This window comes from Cotesia glomerata, linkage group LG6 (genome assembly GCF_020080835.1).
Source record: "Cotesia glomerata isolate CgM1 linkage group LG6, MPM_Cglom_v2.3, whole genome shotgun sequence".
NCBI lineage: Eukaryota > Metazoa > Arthropoda > Insecta > Hymenoptera > Braconidae > Cotesia > Cotesia glomerata.
The window spans coordinates 18,145,568-18,160,195 of NC_058163.1; the positions used below are offsets into that span (position 1 = coordinate 18,145,568).

General features: G+C 27.2%; 3 protein-coding genes across 3 annotated transcripts; all 3 read right to left on the bottom strand.

Annotated features, from left to right (window-relative positions):
- Positions 1-317: 317 nt before the first annotated feature.
- LOC123267454 lies at positions 318-2,878 on the bottom strand. The gene is made up of 3 exons (XM_044732078.1): positions 2,579-2,878; positions 2,103-2,386; positions 318-1,216 (listed from the first exon to the last, which is right to left on the bottom strand). The coding sequence occupies exons 1-3, from the start codon at positions 2,784-2,786 to the stop codon at positions 368-370; spliced, it is 1,341 nt and encodes a 446-aa protein (XP_044588013.1). The 5' UTR covers positions 2,787-2,878; the 3' UTR covers positions 318-367.
- On the bottom strand, positions 2,804-3,513 carry LOC123268039. Its single transcript, XM_044732920.1, has 3 exons — positions 3,246-3,513; positions 2,877-3,145; positions 2,804-2,833 (listed from the first exon to the last, which is right to left on the bottom strand). Exons 1-3 carry the CDS (start codon positions 3,511-3,513, stop codon positions 2,804-2,806), a joined length of 567 nt encoding a protein of 188 aa, XP_044588855.1.
- A 2,482-nt stretch (positions 3,514-5,995) lies between these two features.
- LOC123266563 (retinoid-inducible serine carboxypeptidase-like) lies at positions 5,996-13,999 on the bottom strand. Its single transcript, XM_044730868.1, has 6 exons — positions 13,807-13,999; positions 8,052-8,545; positions 7,854-7,964; positions 6,520-6,889; positions 6,220-6,452; positions 5,996-6,147 (listed from the first exon to the last, which is right to left on the bottom strand). Exons 1-6 carry the CDS (start codon positions 13,853-13,855, stop codon positions 6,088-6,090), a joined length of 1,317 nt encoding a protein of 438 aa, XP_044586803.1. The 5' UTR covers positions 13,856-13,999; the 3' UTR covers positions 5,996-6,087.
- Positions 14,000-14,628: the final 629 nt, after the last annotated feature.

Here is a 14,628-nt window from a genome sequence, read left to right on the forward strand (position 1 = left end):
GAGATATTAAGCCTTGAATATATTTTTTCGTGAAATTTTGGCCGATCATTGATTTAAACTTATTAATATCTTGTTTACTTTCTCTGTTTTTCATATTTTTTCTTCAATATATTTTTTAAGGCTAGAAAAACAGGATATGATGAGTATCTTACATTATAAAAGCTTATATCTTAAGAATCTTTAATAAATAATGGATTTACGAGTTTCTGCATAAAACTTATGAATTCAATTACACTTAAATAATTTATATATTATTAACAGTTTATTAAATTATAATAGTTCGAATTATATTAACAACAATAAGTATTTAATAAAAATAAAAACAACAATACCAATTAATTATTATTGAAAGCAGAAAAATGAATTGTTAGATTAATTCATTGTCAATATATTGTGATTTTTTACACGATGTGTATTGAGATCGATGGTGCTGAACAGTTTGAAAAATTCTTTGTCTTTCATCTTCGTTATAAGTCAATACTTCATTAAAACTTTCGGCTAGCGCTACTCCTCTTTCCGCAGTATCGTTTACTACTTTTAACTTTTTGAATGTATCATAACATCGTTTATACTCAAGATTTGATTCCCACAAACTTGGATCTGTATGCAAAAATTCATAGGGGAGCTCAAATTGCTCAAAAATAAACAACGAGTTTGGATTAACAAAATCGCTTATGTTTTTCTCAGATAACGACGTTATTTCTTCATAAGCGACTGATAAACGTTTATTAGGCTTTTTGACCGCTACCTGGGAATTTATTTTTTGTACGATCTTTACTTTTTCTTCTACTGACACAGTTTCATCAAAAAGAGCTAAACAAGCAAGATTTTCGTGTAAGTACCACAAATGCCGAGACAATTTATCGAGTGCTGCATTTGCAATTTCTGGATGTATTTTTCTGTAGTCAATAAGATCTTTTACTAATTGCAAATCCGAGTTTGGAGCATTTATTGCATTAGGAGCAGTAAACCATATTTTTACATAAAATATTACGATGAAAACACATATTTTCTGCAAAATTTTTTTTTCGTTTGCTCCCATTTTAAACTGGTTTCTAAACATATATATTTTCAAGCAATAGAGAGCTTTCGATAACCACCGTGCGTGATGAAAAGCACCAGGTGCTTTAAATTCGGCTCTATGACTTTTGATACCACCCAAAAAGATACAGCTCAGCTCCAAAAACTCCTTGTAATCATTTCTCGGATGATGATTCTAACAAAAAATAAGAAAAATTTAATAATTGCGGCCAGAAAAGAAGATATTTTCAGAATTTTAAAGTAAAAAATATTATTTAAAAAGGCAAAATTTATAAAACTAAATCACTTAAAAATTCGAGTTATATCGAAGTATGCAAAATAACTACACTGATAAAAGGATTTATTTACTATTAATAATTTGATTTATTTGAAGATAATAATTTAATTTAATAAATATTTTTTAACATTAAATAAATATTTATTAGGGAGAAAAGTACATTTAATAATATTTAATAAATATTTATTAATAGATAACAAATATTTATTAACAGTTAATAAATACTTGGTTGAGTGAATTTGTTTGGCTTGCAATGTCATATGATATGAAGGTTGCTTATAAACAAAAATCATCCTTATAAATTATTTGCATTAATTATATTACATTATAATAACATTTATTGTAAACTACCAAATTCTATCACAGCTCATAATTATTTTTATATTTTTACATATTAAAAACGTTAATTTATTAAGTGAATTGAATTATTATCAATGTATTCCAGTTATAGGGTTATAAAAGTGTCAAAAAGAAAATTGCTATTTTTGCTTTTTATCCTAAATAAATATTTGTTAACAGTTAACAAATATTTATTAACTAATAATAAATTAATAAATATTTATTAACAGTTAATAAATTCTACGTAATGAATACTAATTAACTGTTAATAAATATTTATCAAATCTATGATGTTAAAACTCATTAATTAACAGTTAATAAAGCTTATTAAATATTAACAAGTCCTTCTATCAGTGTATCAGAAAGATCTAATGACTGTAAAAGAAATTAACTTTATAAATAATAATTCTTTCAATGGTAAAACTATTTATGAATTAATTAATACCTTCAGTTGATTTTCTATGAAGTCAAGAATATCGTCTTTTCTTTGATTTAAAATAAGTGCAATATCTTTATCCTCTGTGCCGATTTCATACGCAGATTTATCAATTTTTTCCCAATTATCTCTGAGTCTTTTGAAAATTGGTACATTTGGACTATTCGTCACTGGCCAAGCAACTTCTGCAACATTTCGTAACATCAATTCAGAAGTATGATGGCGACAAGCAAGATATAATAAGTCACGGCCAATTTTATCTTCTAATAATGCACATGCGCCATTAAAACAACCTAAAACAAAGAATTAGTTATTGATAAACTGTTATTTAATTATCAGTTATTCAAATTTTGACTCAGCTTATATTTTAACTCAACATTCGTAACTATAATTAAAAATTAATCAAATTCTTATTTGAAAATTTCTTCCCAAGTCAAAAAACAAATACTGTGATATAAATTCATTCAACCACAACATTAACTTACCGGTATTTGAACTAGTTGTATCAAAGCACATTGCTTTAACATTATCGCAAAGATCCCACTCTATCAGCGTTTCAAAAATGGCTGAAGCTTGGCTTTCACCTGTGCCATCAGAGAGAATCGGAGTTTTTAAATTTTTATCAGTATTTATTCCGGTGACGTGTATTGATAATCGTTCTGCTTTTGGTTGACCATTTCCCGCAGGAAGCATCTTTCCATCCCAGTGCACTACGAGAGAGTCATCAAAAATTTCTTCTTCTTTGATCGTATCGACAATTTCTTCTCTTTTTGAAATACGCGCATTGCGAATATTGGAGTAACTTAAATTATATTTATCAATCTCAAGTCCTAAACTTTGAATAACAGCAGAAATGATGTACATCGCATTTCTGTTACTAGTTTTAGTTCTATCTAGTGCTAATACTAATTCCGAAGTCAGAATATCAATTTTATTTTTCTTAGGCGCTGGCATTGTATCTTCAAAGTCTGAACAAGTTCGCTTCAATTCACTGGAATTTGATATGGAACTACAGAAACTATTTAAGGACGACTGTTGGGATAATTTCATTCCTGAAATGAAAAATGTTAACAGTGAATTAGTAAACATATTAGCTGAATGTTAAACAAATCAAATATAATTAAACAAAACTATTATAATATTAGAACTAACCAATTTCCTCATTATTGGGAGTTTCTACTTCCATCGCAGACAGATTTCCAGAAGTTTCTTCTGGTATAACGTCAATTGCTGGTAGATGGATATTTCTATTTCCTTTACGACAATCTGTCAAAAATTGCTGCAAATTTTTCGGTAAATTTTTTAGTGCAGCACAATTTGCAATGTCAAATAATTTATCAAGACGTTTGCTAAACTGTTCCACATTTGTTCGTTGTCTTTTCGATGTCTTTGCACGATTTCGATGATTCTTCAGTTTCATGTAGTCACTGTGAATTTTTTAATACTGTGCTGAGGTCGAGAAGTTGGAATCAAAAGATTAGCCCAAATAGCATTCGTATCACTGATCACACTACTAGCACTTGCTCGTATACTTAATTTTAAGGATTGATGTTTGTACATAAAGAGATTCAATACATCCCTACACGAAGGTAACTTAATATTATTAATATTATGAATTTCAAATCAATTAAATAATTATAAACTCTATTTCCGATTTGTTCAGACATCTTTGACAAGAATAAAAATGATAGAAAAATGTAACGCAACGTAAAGCATACAAATGCGACGCGAGTACATTCAGTGTTCACTGAGCTTTGTTCTCGATATTTGCGGCATTAGTATCACACAATAAAGAACAAAGAAAGCGCTGCAATTAGGCGGGCGATTTATTAAACTAATTCAAGGTTACGTAAAGGGGATTTTGGAGAGGAGAGAGGCTTTCGATTTGCGGACAATGACTGAGCTTTCGCTGGTCGCGTACTTTTTGTCAAACGTTGTTGATCAACTGGTGGGGGAATCACCGCGATGTTAGTTACATCGCAACGTTGCCATTAGATTATTAAGTACCTACTGACGGAGAAGAAACAAAGAGAAAAGAGTTTGATTAAATGTTTATTATCATTAAAGGTTAAATATTGTAGATTATTAATTTTGCTTTAGTTTTCTAGCCTTAAAAAAATATATTGAAGAAAAAATATAAAAAACAGAGAAAGTAAACAAGATATTAATAAGTTTAAATCAATGATCGGCCAAAATTTCACGAAAAAATATATTCAAGGCTTAATATCTCGCTTAATATTGATCTTAGCGATTTGTCATTTACATTTTTTCCGTAGCTCTTGATATTTACGAGATAAATGCGAAAAAACGCCAATTTTATGAAAAAATCAGGTTCAGTGGCCCGTACTGCCTCGCCAGTGTGAGTTACGACTTTGCGGCAATGGGCACTTTTGTAGAGCGTTCAATTTTAAGAAAAAACCATCTTCGATCAAAGTGATCCCATGAAATGCCGCTGAGCTTTAGAAATTCAAAAATTAAAAATCAAAGTTTTTGTGTATTTTCAATGGGAAATATTCACATGCCTTGGTCGAGGACGTTAATTAATATTAAGAGCTCAAACTTTCAGGGAATTTTTTTTTTGGGTATTTCCAACAAGAATTCACGATGGGACCGAAAAAAAAAAAAATAAATTTAAAAAAAAAATCACCCTAATCTATATGGTATTTAAATCAAATCCTTTTTAATCTTTTCAAATCGTTTTGACTCATTTTAAATCATTTTTCCTAATCAATTAATTGAAAATGAAAAATTGTAGATCAAAAATTCTTTAGTTGTTCATTGGCTGATTAAGAAAAAAGTTTCAAAACTTAATAAAAAATTTTCAATAGGTTAATCAGCGTTTTGAATTGACTCATTAATATGGGAATCTACTTTTCTAATTTTTTACCACGATTCTTTACATTTTATTTAGAATTTCCAGTATAAAGTAGAAATTTGTAATTCGCTCCATGTATTTGAATCTGAAAACTATTTTATCTATGTTTGATAGCACTTCTCCATTCAATTAATTTAATTACATCATAAATTTTTTAATTTTTGATTATCATAAAAAAATAGATAAATGGTGTGAAAACATTAAGAGTACTCATTGTACCGAAAGACAAAACACGCTACTCTATGCGAGCTCCGCTATATAGAATATCAAGTCTAATCAACGAGTTTGCACCTAAGATTGACATTTTCGGTGTCTCGAGTAATAAGTTGAAAAGTTTAGCAAGAAAATTAGTATCGTAATCAACTATCATTTCTTAAGTCGTATAGCGACGGAAATAAATTTTTACATGTTTTTTAAGTAGATTTCGTGGAAATCTATCTACTGCATTGGTCCGTATTTCGGAATTTACTTCAAATTTGGTCATAATATCACCTAAATAGTCGAGTAAGGCTCAAAAATGGCATTGGTTTAAAAATTTATTTATATGTATATGTAATATGTAATATAACACGGCTTATAGACACGATAGCTCCTACAATTCTTGATGAATCTTAATGAAACTTGGTACATTTATTCTTTAGACAAATACCCTGGACGAGTTTGAAGATGAGCAAAACCGATTGATGAGATAAGGCATGGTAGCCATTAAGGTAAGAAGAGATAACTAACTTTGGAAAAATAAATATTAAAGCTTATAAAATTATCTTTAATTTGACTTGTAAAACATTAACTTGCAACATTTACTCCATAAGTTATTGCGAAAAACATGAAAATAATCTATTCCAAGAAATCTATCTGATGATTGTTCGATTGCAATATTATTGTCTTGTGATATTATTATGATAACTTTTTTTCTGATAATTAAAGTTTTTTTTTGTTTATCAGTTACCTTTGAAACTGTATGTAATAAATAATGTATAATTGTTGAATGGCATTAATAAATAAATAAATAAATTATTGATATAAATTTATCGATTAATGCTTATTTATTTAAATACTTCATGAAAATAAGAAATACATAACATTTTACTTAGTATATGAAAAAAAAATTTATGGTAATCAAGCCGACGTGAGATCTTGGACAATTGCAGTCGTAGCGTAGGGATTGTCAGTAGTAGTCTGAAAATATTAAAAATTTAAATAATTATTTTTTATTTTTACTATTTACACATCAAATGTAAAAAAAATTACCAAATGTCCAGCTCGGAAGACCCAGAACATCTTGAATTTCTTATACGCCTTGACGTATCCCTCGAGAATGCCGTCAACAGAGAATGGGACTCTCGGTGCATTTTTCCAGGCATCATCATATTTCCATTTTAAATTTTCCACCCACTTGAGAGTTCCTGGCAAGGCACAAATCAAATCCAGCTGCCCGTTGTAGATATAAACTTTCAAATTCGTTTCGTTCAACAATTCCTCAACTAAAATATTGATTATCAATCCCATTGTACAGTGAATAAAAATACACGAGATTGTTTATATTCATACCGAAATTGACACCAGGCTTGAAGATATCTGACCAAAGGACTTCAGCGACTTTTTCTGAATCCATAACCCAGTTTGAAGTTAGTCCTAAAGCTCTTTTCACGTCAGTATTCACAAACCGAACCAGCTCTGCCCAATGCTCTGCTGGTTTAGGCGGTTTTGGGAAACGGGTTGTAAAATTTTGTACTCCTGCATGGCTACTTCTTTCAATTAGAATGTTAAATTGTGTAATATTTTCACTGACTTGTCCAATAGTATTCAAGGTATCAACTTCAGCGTCAGTAGCTGCTTTCCAATTTTCGGCTTTTACAGCTTCATCAGCTTTTCTGGCGGATGATTCTATCCTTCTCGCACCAGCGGTGTCAACAATACCCTGATTAATTAAAAAGGAAGATATTAATATTTAATAACATTAATACTAAACTAAATAAGGAAATGAAACTGATGAAGGTTTCAGCAACCAATTACTACAATTATTTTAATGGTAATAAAATAAGCAAGATCGTCTGGTTTGTTCAATAAAAATACACGAAAAGAACAATTTAAGAAACAGTAATCAATTTTTGTAAAGTTGATTCATGATTTTCCATTAAAAAAAAATTTCTTCATCCTTAAAATAGATTTTTGAAAGATACAAATACATTTTTTTATTGTTTTTTGAAAAATGTATCAATGATTCAAAATAATTTCGAGTTATTTAAAAAATGCCATTAAAATAAAAAATTGTCTAATTTCTGTTCTTTTTATACTTTCAACAAAAACTCTTGAATACTTTATGAATTTTTTTAAAGCAAAAATTCAGAGTTTAGAAACCAGAAGAATAAATTTTAGAATTACGACAACCGGTTTTATCTAAAATAATTACTTTGGTTCAAGATTATTTTTATTTAAGTAAAAAATAATCTAGCAGCAACAATAGTATAATATAAAGAAAAAGCCAGATTATTAATTACAATGTAAATTAATTATAAAGTTAAAAAATTTTATAAAATTATAAAACATTAAATAATAATAATTATTATTATTTTGTAAGAGTTTTAAATACTATTTCTAAGTTTATTTTTAAGAAATATCGATTTAGATTGTTTATTAAATCCCGTGTATAACTTAGCTTTTTAAACTTTCATACTTTTATAAATTTTTTAATTGTTACATTGATAACAGCAACATTTAAAAATCTAGCACTGAGTGTTTTTTTCCTGTCCAAGTTCCTGATAATTTTACTATTATAATTAATAACAACACGTCATTAGGATCTTTTTAGATAAATTAATTATTCTACTAGTGTAGTTATAAATAATAATAATAATAATAATAATGTAAAATAATGATCTTACAGTATTTAACAAAAATTGTGGCCAAGATAAAACAGTATCAATTGGAGAAATCCAAGGAGAACCCAAAAGAATTCCTTTTAGTTTACTTTGAACATCACTACATTTTTGAGCCTACAACAAAAAAATATTTTATCAAGTATTTAATGAACATATATAAACAACTTCAAAATTTCAAAACACTAAATTTTTTACATTTACCTTGTACCAAACTGTAGCCAGTTCCGCGCCCATTTTAGCACCATACGATTCTCCAAAAATGTACGTAGGGATATTTTTGAATGCTGGAATTTTCTGCAAAAATCGCTTGATACATTCCAACAGATCTCTCGCTATTTGCGCATTATTTTGGGCATAAGCAGATTCGTTATCGACATAACTGAATCCAGAGCCAACCGGGTTGTCGATGAACAGAACATTGTAATCATTGACCAAAGTGAGATTACGGTATTGACCGAAAAGATCATATGGACCGATTTCTTCAAAGTTTCCGTAACCGGTAGCTGAACTTCCAGGTCCACCATGGATCCAAATTACTAGTGGTTTTGACAAGGCATTGAAATTCGCAGATTTGTTTGGTGGATTCGCATAGTAAAGCCACCAGAACATGTGAGCACCTGGTCTTACTTCTTCATAGCTCCAGTCTTGTTCTCCTTTACCAAAACCTTTTTTTCCCTCCACGTTGTTCAATTGCGCTAAAATAAAAATTATGATTATTAAATATTTTTATTTTTATTAATTAAAAAGAAAAAAAAATGCCTTCAGAAATCAACGTTGGATAAATTTTTGATTCATGAATTAGTCATACTTTTAATTATTTTTTAATAGCTTTGTTTTTTCGTTTATCTTGTTTTTTTCATCCCGTGCAAAAAAAAATTTGTTTCATTATGAATTTCATTGTGAATTTGATAATGAAATTCAGATTTTGAAACAAATATGAGTTTGATAATGAATTAGCTATAAAAATCCTCTAATTTTCTATTGCAGCTGAATCTAACAGCTAACCAACAGCTGAAATTTAATAATTTAATGGGTTATTTTTAAAAACTTACTTGTCAGTTTAAACAAGTGATAAGTACATTATAAAAATCGTATATTTCCAGCTTTGAAGAAGATTCAAAATTGTTGAATCTAAAGAAATTAAGACAACGAAGAGGAGTAATTCATGATGAATTTGATGATAATAAATCTATTTAAAAAAAAATTATTTGTGACTCTTATGTAAGCGTTAACAAGATTTAAAATTTATTTTTAAAAATATATATCTATTGTTTACAGTTCGTTGTTTGTGCTATTACAAAAAAAAATTTATTTATTGAATAATTTAAAAAAGAAATAAACTAAAAAATATATTTCATTCTGCATTATTAAATTAAGTTTATTTATTTATTTATTTATTTATGATAATTATTTATGATTTATAATAAACTTATTATGAATCAAGTATTAAGGTAAGATCAAACCCAGTGAACACATGACTTCAATATGACGTCATTTATAAGTCATAGGAATGTCACAATATTTTACGTAAATATGACGTAAAATTGACCTGTCTTGTGATCCAATTATGATGTAAAAATATATGATATATTTTTGACATCATACTGATGTAAGTTTATTACTTCTCTATGATGTAACGGAAATGACTTAGATATTCCGTACAACTGACATAATATATAAACTACAATATTACGTAATATTAATGCCATCATTGTATGTCATAACGACGTAAGTTTAACATCATGCGTTTACATCAGTGACAAGTTACGGTTGTACGTAATCTTGACGTAAGTTTAACATCATGCGTTTACATCAGTGACAAGTCACGGCTGTACGTAATCTTGACGTAAGTTTAACATCATGCGTTTACATCAGTGACAAGTCACGGTTGTACGTAATCTTGACGTAAGATTAATATCATGTGTTTACATCAGTGACAAGTCACGGTCTTACGTAATACCGATACCATCTGTGAGTCATTATTTAACATCAATAATTTGTCACAATTGTACATAATACTGACGTAATTTGAAAGTCATTTTCTAAATCAGTGACAAACGATTATTTTCCATAATATTGATAAAATTTGGGGAATGTATTTTTTTAATATTATCGATTGATCAAAATTTATCAAATATAAAACTTCTTTAACAAGATGTCTAATTTACAATTAATCGCTAAATATTAGTGAAAATTGGTTTAAAATTTAGTAAGAATCAGGAAGAGGTAAACAGCTGATTTAAGCTGGTACCTTGCAAATTTAAGTCCGCTCTTAATAACAAAAATTTATAATTTATAATATTAATGAATAAATCTAACATATTAGCAAATAACATACAAAATATTTTTCATTTACGTTTTTAAGAAAAAAACATACAAATTAAATACATGTGGGATATAAACTTTTTGTATCTTTGCTTGTATGTTTCCATACACTGCAGAAAAAAAAATCTTGACTCAAAGGTAAATTTCTTTGGACCAAGAATATATTAGAGATGACTAAAAATTTCGTGAATGAAGTCAAAATTTCTTGACACTAAAACACTTCTTGCTCCAATATAACTTCGGCCTCCGTCAAAATTTTCTTGATGCAAGAAATACTTTTTTTTCGTTGCATATGTTTCTCACTTATATTTTTTCCATGAATTTAGGTACTTTTATCCATTGTAAAAATATTTTCGACTTCATTCAGTATAAATGATTTGGTGTGAAACTGATAACAAAATACCGAGTTCAATTTATGTAGCATGAACTCTAAATTTTTAAACCGTCAAGCGAGTAAACATATAATTTCTTATGATTTCGCGTCAAGAAATTAAATGTCAGTCATTTAAATATTGCACTATTACTTGAAAAATAATTTTCTGACATTAGTGCTGCTACTTATGAAACATTGTATTTGAAATAATTCAAACAGTTCCATGATTGTTATTGACGAGACTAATAGTATTTTACACAGTAAAAAATTTTGCGTCATTGCGTCAAAAACTTTAGTTTTAAATCTTATTGTGTTAACTATTTAACTTTTGTAAGTGTAAATTTAACATTTATTGTGTTAAATCAACATAAAAAATGTTAAATATTTAATATAAAAATTTTAACACAAAATTTTTGACACAATGACGCAAAATTTTTACCGTGTACATCAAGTTTCATAATGTTGTTAGTATGTTAAATTAAAGAAATTCAAATTTCGAAAAAAATTGAAATTAAAAAGAAACATAGATTAAAAAAATGGTATACTTAAAAGAGTTGAAATTAAAAAAAAAAAATCTAAATTTTGTAAATTGAAATTTTGAAGAAGAAAAATCCAAATGAAAAATACTAAATTTTCGGAAAAAATTAAATAAAAAAATTCGAGTCTTGAGAAATCAATAAGTATTAAAAAATATTCAAATGACACGGATACATCGTTTACTCTGAAAAAATTTCACTTGGTGAAAGTTCTCTGTGTCCGCTTTTAGACGAAAATTTTTGAAAGTGTAAGATTCAATCAATTCTTATGAAAATTTATAAATTGTCTATTAATTACCACAAGTTTCACTAGAGAGCCTTTTATAAGAGTTTTTACAAAGTTTTATAGAACTTTATAAAATTTCATGAGTTTAATGAAATTTTATGAAATTGTATAAATTATTAGACTTGAATTTTATACAATTCCAGCTCTTAAAATCCATTTAATCTCAGAAAAAATTATGAAATAAGCATTTTTCGTTATGTAAGGCTAATCACATAAGTTATTAACTTCGTGACATGAACCGTTACTTGGATAAGTGAGCAGCGTTCCAGACTCCGATACGTGAGGACCCAAGTTCGAGCCCAGCATATTTCAGGATTTTTTCATCAAGTATCAACATATAACTAGTGTTTTGAACTTTGTAATAAGTCCACAACACTATAATTAATTTCAAAATTGCCATCTTTTTATTTTTGAGAAATTTTTTTTTTAATATTTTTTCTGAGGTATAATTTTTACATCACTTACATCACTTTTACGTCATAATGAGATCATTATCATGATATAGACATCACAGGTATGTCATATTGACGTCATAAATGTCATTGAGATATAATACTGACGTCATGACTACGTCATATTTTTACGTCAGAATCTTACGTCAAGAAGTGTGAAATAATGAGTCACATATGACTCATTCGTGACTTGTATCTTACGTAAATCCTGACATAGCCCAATGTCATTTTGACGTCACATTGACGTAAACGTGTTTACTGGGAATTAATATAAAATTTATAACCTTTTTATGATAAATTTATTATGAATCAAGTATTAATTTTATATGGTTCCATGATTTTTGTTGATTACTGTTAAATTAGTAATACATTTCCTCTAAGCTAAATAAAATAGTTTTTTTTTTTTTTTTTAAATTTCGGGGGTAAAAACAAAAAATACAATTATAAAATAAAACATATTTATCTTATAATTAATTCAATATGACTCTCGTACTAAATTGATAATCATTATCATCAAATTCATCATGAATTACTCCTCTTCGTTGTCTTAATTTCTTTAGATTCAACAATTTTGAATCTTCTTCAAAGCTGGAAATATACGATTTTTATAATGTACTTATCACTTGTTTAAAGTGACAAGTAAGTTTTTAAAAATAATCCATTAAATTATTAGATTTCAGCTGTTGGTTAGCTGTTAGATTCAGCTGCAATAGAAAATTAGAGGATTTTTATAGCTAATTCATTATCAAACTCATATTTGTTTCAAAATCTGAATTTCATTATCAAATTCACAATGAAATTCATAACGAAACAAATTTTTTTTTGCACGGGATGATAGAAAAAACAAGATACGGGACTATTGTTCTTTTTTTTTTTTTGGATTTTTTAAAAGATAAATTTGAAGAAGTAATTTGAAAGAATAACTTTCGTACACAATTTAAAAATATTTTTAAAAAATGTAAGGTAATTGTTTAGTTCCACTATCATCTAGTTTTTTTGGTATAAAAAAATCAAAAAATTTGTAAAAATCGATTTCCCAATTAATTTTAAAGGTTTCAATATTAACGAAAATTTTTTGTCAACCGAAAATAGAATGTATTTACTAGATATTTAGCGATGTATTGAGTAGATTCATGTATTGTCTAGCGATGTTCTAGTATTTTTTTCTATATTCTACATGTGAAGTCAATCAATCTAGAGGAAGATTTTCAAAAATGTCGATTTTGTATTTTTTTATTATTTTTTCAAAATTTCTTTTATTTTAATCAAAAGATTGATATTTAAAAAAAAATTTTTTTTTTTAATTATTCTTTTTTCGATTAACTTTTTTTTTATCTTCATATATCATAAATATCTGATTATTTTATCATGAAAAGCCAATATGTCTTTCTAAAAAAAAATATCGATGGCGAAACATATCGAAATCAATCATCTACCAAACCAATTACTATAATTAATAAGATCATTTCAATTATAAAATGTATTTGTCGTTCAGATTTTTAATGCCATTTTAATTATTTAATTATCTTTAATCTTTGGGATTCCCAATATCAAATTTTTATCATTCTGAATCTCTAACTCATCAAATTACTCAATTATAAGTCGCGATTGAAACTAAAAATTATACTGAAGATAAGAAACAAACTCTTTTTACGTTTTTACAAAATTGTAATTTTTTAATTAAATCATTTATGTTTTGATTTCGATAACTATTTAAAATACTTAATGACTTTTGTTAAACAAAAGAAAGATGATATTTCAGCCGGTGGAATTATTCATACTAATCTGGTATTTATTTTTTTTAAATCATAGATCACAGTTAAGAATTGAAGCGATATAAATCAAGTTTTAAAATTGTCAAAAAATAAAAATAACTATTTTTATTAATAAATAAAGAATATATATATATATATATATATATATATATATATATATATATATATATATATATATATATATATATATATATAACTCAATTAATTACCGTAAATAATACAAGATGAGAGAAGTAATACAATCAAAAGGCGTGACATCGTAAAAATATTTACGAAGAATATTCAACAACACTGTCACCAGAAAACTGAACCATAATCGAGGTTTTTATATATACCAAACACAAATAAATTGATGTATATATATGACCTCATAGTCATCGCAAATGTCAGAAAACATAAGGAAAATGATTAGATATGTAACTACTTTAAAAGAAATTCCCCACTATTTCCTTGTACTTGATTCGAAGAAATTTACGTAACAGGTTTTTCTCGTACTATTAATCATAGATTACTCACGCATAAAAATTTTTTGTTAGTATAACAAAAGACGAGATAACAGAAAAATATGTTTCAATAACAAATGAATTTACTCTATCCATAAAATTAACCCAATAATTAATTAGATGTAATAAATATATAATATATAATAATATATATAACAATATTCAATTATACATAATTAGATATGATTATATTTGGCTATTTTTCATATATAGTCATATATAACCAATTTATATATAAATATATATAATTATATATAAATACTAACTGACCCGGCAAACGTTGTTTTGCCATGTGAATAATTTCTAGAGAATTTCTAGTGTAGAAAAAAAATTACTAACTTATTGGAAGTGTATAAGGATGTGGAATATGAGTGAAAAAGGCCTGGAGCGCTGTGAACGATGGGTGAGGCTTTTTTTCCCGAAGAGTCAGGCTTTTTTTCCCGAAGACCAAAATCCCGAAAAATTATTTACCATCCAAGACGGTGGGTAATAGGGTTGCGCGGAACAACGATAGATGGCGATAAGAGT

Bases quoted from the DNA above. Each gene is read 5' to 3' on its own strand.
- LOC123268039 (XM_044732920.1), bottom strand. From the start codon at position 3,513: ATGAAACTGAAGAATCATCGAAATCGTGCAAAGACATCGAAAAGACAA. The intron at 3,146-3,245 runs GTTAGTTCTAAT...TTTTCATTTCAG, and splicing joins TCCCAATAATGAGGAAATTG to GAATGAAATTATCCCAACAG. The intron at 2,834-2,876 runs GCGCGTATTTCA...ATACGATCAAAG, and splicing joins GTTACTCCAATATTCGCAAT to AAGAAGAAATTTTTGATGAC.
- LOC123266563 (XM_044730868.1), bottom strand. From the start codon at position 13,855: ATGTCACGCCTTTTGATTGTATTACTTCTCTCATCTTGTATTATTTAC. The intron at 8,546-13,806 runs GTAATTAATTGA...TTTTTATTTTAG, and splicing joins CTCATCTTGTATTATTTACG to CGCAATTGAACAACGTGGAG. The intron at 6,148-6,219 runs GTAATTTTTTTT...TAATATTTTCAG, and splicing joins TCTTCCGAGCTGGACATTTG to ACTACTACTGACAATCCCTA.
- LOC123267454 (XM_044732078.1), bottom strand. From the start codon at position 2,786: ATGCTTCCTGCGGGAAATGGTCAACCAAAAGCAGAACGATTATCAATA. The intron at 2,387-2,578 runs GTAAGTTAATGT...TCTTTGTTTTAG, and splicing joins TACAACTAGTTCAAATACCG to GTTGTTTTAATGGCGCATGT. The intron at 1,217-2,102 runs GTATTAATTAAT...ATTTTTTGTTAG, and splicing joins TCATAGAAAATCAACTGAAG to AATCATCATCCGAGAAATGA.